The sequence below is a fragment of the Antedon bifida genome, chromosome 4, assembly GCF_963402885.1.
Source record: "Antedon bifida chromosome 4, ecAntBifi1.1, whole genome shotgun sequence".
In the NCBI taxonomy this organism is placed as follows: Eukaryota; Metazoa; Echinodermata; class Crinoidea; order Comatulida; family Antedonidae; genus Antedon; species Antedon bifida.
Genome location: NC_136229.1, coordinates 30,469,081 through 30,477,719, shown reverse-complemented (window position 1 = coordinate 30,477,719; position 8,639 = coordinate 30,469,081). Strand labels below are relative to the sequence as shown.

General features: G+C 33.9%; 1 protein-coding gene across 1 annotated transcript; it reads right to left on the bottom strand.

The window, feature by feature from the left end:
• Window positions 1–6,573: 6,573 nt before the first annotated feature.
• On the bottom strand, window positions 6,574–7,678 carry LOC144841573 (uncharacterized). The gene is made up of 2 exons (XM_078697988.1): window positions 7,333–7,678; window positions 6,574–6,900 (listed from the first exon to the last, which is right to left on the bottom strand). The coding sequence occupies exons 1-2, from the start codon at window positions 7,664–7,666 to the stop codon at window positions 6,791–6,793; spliced, it is 444 nt and encodes a 147-aa protein (XP_078554114.1). The 5' UTR covers window positions 7,667–7,678; the 3' UTR covers window positions 6,574–6,790.
• Window positions 7,679–8,639: the final 961 nt, after the last annotated feature.

Sequence of the window (8,639 nt, the reverse complement as noted above, 5' to 3'; positions counted from 1 at the left end):
CGGTATATAAAATGTATGTATAATGTTGCATACCCGCCTTTGTAACCTCTCAATTTCTTTAGATATATGTTCTACTAGTAATGCGACGAGTGAACATAATGTATTTTTCAACGTGGATCTTCCTGCTATCAATTTTGATCGGTATTTCTGATTACTCAGTGGTTTTATTTGCTTGTATTTTCTTGTATGTTTCAAAGTCCAAAGAGATTTCCCACATTCTGAATGAACGGTTTTCGTGTCATTTATACCAAGTCTCAAACAGTGTACCCAATCCTGACAGATGTGAAAGAGTCGATACCCACAAGACATCAGTTGACCCAGTATTCCTCATGTGTCTATGAATCAAACTTCATTATTGTTTGTTAAATTGTCAGGTCAAACCATAATCCTCAATACATTTTTTCTGAATATCGTGGGGTGTGGTTTAGCAATGTAGCATCTTCAATCTTCTTATACAAAGTATGCTGATCTGCTTTTAGTTGTAACATATGAACAGTCCTTGGCCTCCCTACGATTTGTTGGGCTGCAGTTGGCACGTCAACAACATAACATATAGACAGTACACGGGATTATCCATCAGCATCCAATTTATTATGACTAAACAAAACAGCCTCAGTTTATGGCAATTGAATTAGACATTCTATAGCATTTGCACTAGGCTAGTAAAGTAGTTCCTTTGCATAGTAATTCTCTCCCCCAAAGAGAACACTGCTCTCACTGCAGTCACCCAGGCCAAAGATAGATTGATGTGTCCATTGATCTATCTAGGCTTGGGTGTCCAGCAGGATTCCCAGGGTTATTTCATTATTTCAAAATCATTGAACCATAACACATATGTTGCAAATTCAACAGACTGCATTTTGCATAGTTTGTATGCCTTGCTGCAGCAAACATATTTACAATTGGTATTTTGCTCCAATTGTGGTAAGGTGCAAATCCCAGTCACTCAGTCATTTTGTAGCAATCATGTTGTGGTACTGGATCTATAACTGGCCTCTGAGATTAGATTTTATGAGATCTGGATCAGTTACTGCAGCTTCTGCAACTGGGATGCTATTTTTAATATCATTAGGCACGTTATACATTAATGCCGCATCAGTGAGGAAATGGGCTTGCAGTGCCTTTGTGAGTATGCACCTCCAGATCATATGTTTCGTTGTTACTTGTCCATCTCCAATCGCAAGTACTTTATCTGAGCCAGATCCCTTCATTATGTTTGCGCTCTTGTCCCGGAATTCCTATTAACCCTATTGCATGGAACCCAAAACGTCCATTCAATGAAATAATATCATGATCAATGTTATCTCCAATGAACTTAACTGTTTCAATCCTCTAAATCCGGTCCATTAGCACTGTTATTTCTTTTTAGCTGTACTTATAGTTGCACATTTCGCTGTAACTGGAAAAATACCCATGTTTGTGTAGTATTTAGCAGCCATTTCGAAGCAAACCTGTGATCTATTACAAGTGCTAATCCTAAGTGAATAGACACCTTGCAGATTGACCTCGAGAAGTTAACTATATTTTGTCCCATTTCTTTTTGCATATGATTGAGGTAGATCCAATGACTACAGAAGCTGTAAATCATTGATCATTTCAGTAATTGATAGGTGTTTGATAAATTCTGCCGCCTTTCTTTTGATCAAACTTTTTTTTCTCATCAGGAGTTTGTGACTGAATAATTGTAAGATGCTCCCATAGAATAGTCAAACTTTTATCTTTCAAACAAAATAAATCAAGTCTCCTCTTTTGGTTTGTAAATAAATGTTGTCTTTGAAGCGTTGGAGTAGCTTTCTCTTAACATATGATTTACAATAAACTTGTGTAGGGTTAGATGCAATTTCTAACATCTTATTAAGTCTTACAAAGTATACATTCCTTGCTCAAAGTTTTCAAAAATGTATTTTTTTGTGGTCTCTATTGGCCGACCTTGTTTCTGAAAACCAATTATTTTTGTACGAGGGGCAAGGGTTATAATTTGTTGTTTGGCTACTTCCTTCTCTCAAACTTTAGCTATTGAGGTAAATTCTCCTTGGATTTAATTATGGACATTGTTTGATTGGTTTAACAATCATCAACTATCCTCGGCACACTTGTTTCCTGTGCAGCTTACTATATGACTAATATTTTGTTGGTGCAGAAGCATCCAAGTTTCCATTGGCAATATTCAACACGATGTTGATGGTGTAGATGTCACTACATAAACAAAACCAAGTGTTGGTGAACCTTTTTGATCTTGGTTGTTCCTCTCTGGATGAAGTCTTGTCAGCGCTCTCAACTCAGTAACCGACATTCCTCGATGTGTAGAAGTGATATACCTACAGTACTTCGGATAGAAATGGTGAATGTTGATAGAGTTTAATGAAGGCCAATCTCTTTCATAATTGATGTTACATTACTGTTGCTCAAGGAACGTGCACATTCTCCTTCACTGATTGATAAAGGAAATCCTGAAAAATCTTTAGAGCTGTTTGCTAGTTGTACAGTACTCTCATTTGGTTTTGATGTTAGTCCATAAATAAGATCGTTGAATAGCACTGCAGCATCAATAACATTGGCTCAAGTACCATTTTCCAGTACTGTACTATCTGGTGCTTATCATCACACAAGAATGTTGAATGGTTGTACTAATAGTTATGTCTGTCAATGTGTAATCCATATGCTGATGTGTGTGGCATTAGAGCCTGATCAATGATTATTCTTTCCCTAAATATATAAGCTAATTGAGTTTTTTTAATGCTGCATGTCGGGTTATCTCTGTATTAAAATTCCAATGGTATTTTAAAGGTTGAATGAAGAGTTCTCTCACATGCGTAGACTGTAGACTCATTTTTTTAAATTACCTATACCACATTCTTCACACATTTTTAATTTCTTTTTGAGATAAAATGTTTGTTTATCTGTGAATCTTGTGGTTTTTTTTAAAAGTCCAACCCATTGAAAGATGCTTGATTGTCCCACATCTGCGCAAGTGTCAGTTGTAAGGTTTTTTAGAATAGCCTAATTTGCTTTATTCAAAAGTGTTTGGTTCTTTGATCTCAATGCGTTCATGTAGCCTAACTATGTGTTTTTCGAGCGTACAGAGACTTACGTAGGACTTAATGCACCCTTGTTCAGGGCAAAAAAACAAATGATCATCAGCAAGTCATCATTTATCTGTTTGGTCTTGTGCACTAGCTGTGGCTGTATAGTTTGAGAGGATACGTTTGTAGTGGTCATTCTTTTCCAGTGGTTCAATGCACTCCAACAGTAGGCATTCTGATATTTTTTTTAACGGTTTTCCATTTTCAGAAGTTACCAGGTCCAATGCTGTATGCGCTCCAAATGTTAACTTTCTCGGTTGAAAATCCACAATTATTTAGTTAATAATAATTTTATGCCATCTTTCTTGCAAGGTTTTTCCACATTTGAGAGAGAGTAGTTACAACACTAATGTTCTGCTTCATGCATTTTTCATTGAACACGATCTTCTATGTCTTGACCTTCGCTGGAATACATTCGCATTTTTCCTTTAAATCACATGCACCTTTTCCTCCTTGTGGGTCACAGAGGTCTACACCTTTCACATCTACTTCTTTACTTTAAACATGTCTTTTTATGTGAGTAGTAGTAGGCTAGTGTTCTTATATGGTCATCCAAGGCCAATTCTCCTCCTTCCACCTACAGCTGTTGGTTGAACACCTATATTCTTCAGAGACATTAATGGCCGTCTTCTTTTTGAAGCAAAAGATGTGGCAGCTGCACCAGTGTATTTTCCAAAACAATGTAATGCTGAAACAATATTATGTACTTACGCGCAATTTAACCAAAAATCTAGTCATCATAGCTGAACACTGAAGGTGAACACACCTCACACGCAGTAACAGCAGCCATTCTTCTTTTGAACGAACAGGCCGAAGAGCGAGAGAGATAGCTAGCTAAGGCCTAGGAGTAGTAGGCCTATGCATGCAGCGTGCGCGATGGTGGTGTGTGTGAAGGCAATGACTTGAATTGTGAACAACTAATGAATTATTCATGTTTATTTTGTGACGTTTCATGAGGGGTCCCCAACTTACGTACGAAAAAAAAAATCGCGTCCTGGGCTTGTGTTTGAAACAAACGTAATTGTATTGCAACAGAAATGTCCCATGATATTTCTCTTATTCCAAACCAGTCTGCTTGTGATTCTCGGGAGTTTTATCGGCAAAAACTTCAATCCTGAATTATTTTCGTCAATCATTTGCAGTATGTGTTGTCTTTCATCTTGAATTATGCATCTCAACTGATCTGAGTAACTTCAAATCTTATTTTAATCGATTCACTAATAATATTTATGTATCAATGCAAATTAATACAAATAAAATGTAATGTAAATGTAAATACAGTAGGTAGTAAGATAAATAAACATTGATAGACAACTTGCAGTACAGTATCTAGATTATTCTAGCTTCTTGTCTCTTTAGTTCCCTAAAAAACAATTAAAATAAAACCATACAAGAACATTAAACAATTAATAACTACTGTATACGTAGCCTGAAATATTGACATTGTTGGTTAATTCTTTATGTTATTTGATATTTGCTCCCATGATCTAGAGAAGGAAATAAATACAGAATTATAAAAGTTATTTTCGAAACTTTATTTAATTTAAACAAGTCTTTAATAGATAATATTATCAGCACTTGTAATGTGTAATATTTCTAGCACTTTCAATCTATAAAAATAAGATGTGTCCCTTTGTTTTCCAAACATTATTATCCTTGTTGCTTTTCTTTGTATACTTTATATTCTATTATATCAGTTCAGTTCAGTTCAATAACATTTATTTAAGATGGTCACAATATATAACAAACAATATTACAATAAACAATAATAAACAATTAATATAAGACCATCTTAGGGATCAAAATTAGAAGTAAAACTTGTCTCACATTGACCCCTAAAATAATAATAATAATTCAAACAAAATATATATATATTTATTGTTAGATTCCAAAATTTATTTTAAGTGGAGAGAGGCACTCTCCATGACGGTTGTCACACAATGCTGTGTATTTCTTTTTTTGTATAGTATTTATATGTTTCATATGGACAGTTTTAAATAAAGTTGAATTTAATTGAATATGAGACTTCTCAAATGGTGCCCACATTGAACAACAATAAGGTAACCACTGGAAGTATTAGCTACTGTACTAGTATTTTTATAATTATCGTTTACCGTATAGTAATTTGTTTCCATATTTTTTTATTTTAATATTTTTTTATATACATACAGTACGTACATTGTAGGCTATACTTTGACACTTAATTAGAATTTATTTATGTTTGGATAGTAAATGTATATTTTATGTATCTATGTAGGCCTACTGGATGTCTAAGGATGGTTAAGCAAGCCTGCGAGCTACAGCGATTTGAATTGCTTTTGCTTATCTTTGCCTCCTTATGTTTCCACCTGTTTTGTTTTTATTACCTATGTTTAAATGCATTTCGTTTTTGAAGGCTAAATAAATAAAGAATGAATGAATGAATTTAGCATAGCTAACCAAGCCTTTTTTTTACTACATTTTTAATCTGCTTTAATCTCAGTTTATGACAACTCTTCAATTCTATTTCCATTGATGAGAATCTGCTAACTTTTTTTCACTCGAGTTGTCAAACAAAACTCCAGTAATAACTTTACAATGTACATACTTTTCAAATAATATTAAATGAAGCTTTTAAAATCAATAATGTTGGTATTTCAATTAATGAGTGAAAGCATTACGTCACAGTACAATACGTTTTTACAAAAACACTTTCGATTCTTCTTAAAAATACACTTTCTAAAAATCGCTTCGAAAGATGTCACCACCTACTATACTTCTATAGTCGATGACTCGGTTTTCTTGAATACGTTGCCTAAAGAGTAAACTAAAACATAACTAACTACAAACTAAATATTAATTCTATATTTCTTTGGCAAAGTAAAGAGGTTGTATAAATAAGTCAATCGGACTACTGCTTTCCATATAAAAGAACATTACTGTCACACAGCCGCAACCACGGCTCTTTCGGACATATAATTTATTTGCACCAGCGATAAACAACGGTAAATAGCCACAACTGTACAACTCTCAATAATAATAAGAACATTTAATAATACCGTTTAGCAAAACAATTCTTTCCTTTATAGGCTAATCCAAACCAAAAACAATCTCTCCCCACCCAATCACCCCCCCCCCCCCACCCCCACCCAAAAAAAGCCCAACCAATTCTCAAACAATGATCGCCCTTTACAACTTTATGTCACTTGTGACAGTTACAAACATACAATTATTATTCATGTCATGACGTGAATTGAAAGATGTACAAAATGTATATTACCATATTATTATTAATAAAATTAATTATTTAATCATATCTAGTTTTAAATACACTATTGCAATTCCAATTATACCATAATGCAACCTGTCAAAAACTATGTGTCTTAAATGACTTTTAAATCACGAAATTACAGTTTACATAACCATTAATTGATTAATTTTAACTTCGTAAAAATGTACACTACTATAATACTTTTCTTTATAACTATTTATTTATAATATATTATCAATGTATGCAGTTATTTATAACAACTATGTATTCTTTTCATAACACCTAGTTATCTTAGTTACATAACTCTGCACATTCAATTGAGGGCGCTTCTTTGAAAGCATTCCATATCGGCATACAGTACACAGGATATGTTCCTTCTGCTTCGTGGTGGTATGTGAAGATAAGAGAATGCACAATTTGTCATGCTTTCGAAATCCGAATACATTACAGAAAATATTCATATTACACATATTGCCACAATGGATGTAGGATAGAGCAGCTCCACTTCGAAGAATTTTCCACCGATGTCGTTTGTAACTGATGACCCAATTCCTTCAAATCGATTACCTAAAGATTAATGCAAAATCAACTTTAATTTATACATTTGAAAATACTATATAATCGCTTTCCATAGTAAATGAACTGAACAGAATACGAATAACAGCATTTAAATGAACTTCATGTTATAGAATACGCCCTATTAGTTTTACAGAGCCTGGTATTTAATTGATAAGTTCTTTAACTTACACTTACAGTGGACTTAATTCGAGCAAAACTCAATGTGAAGGGAAGTTTGTACTTAAAGTAAAGTAAAGAATACTTTGTCTTTGTATGTAAATTTAGGAGAAATAATGTGTTTCGATTGATTAAAAATTGGTCAATTCTCAAAAACTAAACTAATTTGGATTCAGATTTAGTCAGTATACATAATTATTGGAGAAAAAACGTATTGGTCTTATGTGTTCTACCTACATACAGAAAACTACTGTTTATTATTACCATATGGCCGGTCTCTTGCCGCCTTTATTTCAGATTCATCCAGCACTAGATCATAAACCTGGAGAGCAGCTACTCTTGCCTTAACGCCCTCACCACCGATCTTTATATTCGTTTCGTCACAAGCCAGCTGAATTTGTGTGAACTCTATATAACCAATACTTGCAATCTCTCCATTCCTCCAAAGTTTGACATTCTTGTGAATTCCATCAAATGTCAAAGCAAGAAATGTCCAGACTTCAGGCTGCAGGACATGAGCTCTTGTCAACTGTTGATCATTGAAGAATACGGTTACTTCTGATTGATAAAGAATACCATTTGTGTATGTTTGTTCCATTCGTAGTCGTGTTCCATCGTTTCCAATTTCCACTATATCTCCCATAGAGTTCTGGTACGGGTAGATATAGAAAGCGATCGTCAGAGCTTGTATGATGTTAAGTATGACATTGTCCACTGATACTGTTAAATCAATTGATTGTTCAATTGTACATTGTATGTCTTCATCGGACAAATACACGTCAGTCTTGTAAATATATTTCAACAAACACCAGTAGTTCAACATCCATACTTCAACTGGATTTAGATTACATCGGAATTCCTCTGTAAAAGGGGTTATTTCATTTTGAACAAACGGTAACATTACATATTCAAAAAGAAATGAATGTTATAGTTATTATATTTCAAGTTGTTTGGTATTTGGCTAGTCTGCGCTATGAGACGATATTATTTTTTTTATTGTATTTCCGTGCTGGAACGGGCTCAAAACAGGATATACATGGGTCAAGACTTGGTCAAAAAGAATTCGTTCAAACATTTTAGAGGTGAATGGAAGCAAGGAAATATGTCGGTAGTTGGTAATTTTGTTACGTGATTCCCTTTAAAAATGGAACAAACAATGGCATGCTTCCAGACATCAGGAAATGTTCCAGTAGAAATAGATAGATCAAATCATGATGGCGAAGGGTTAGCATTTGTGGTCAAATGTTTATATATTTTGATATAGTTTGTTTGTAGAGTTATTTAAGAACACTATCCAATAAATAGGTATTTCTAATTTCTAAGAATATTCAAATTAATCATTATTGTATTGTGATAAGAACATCAACTTACTAATTTCGTGATCGTGTTCAGCATATATCTTTATTTCACAAATGTTAATGTATTCAGTTTTTGAAGGATACCATAAGAAAACGTATCGTCCACTGATTGGCTGTTTGCAGATTACGTCAATAATAGGACTCGTCACAACCTGGGTGTTAGTAACAGACACCCCGCACTTTTTTTCTTCCATAATGTTACCACCAATTGCT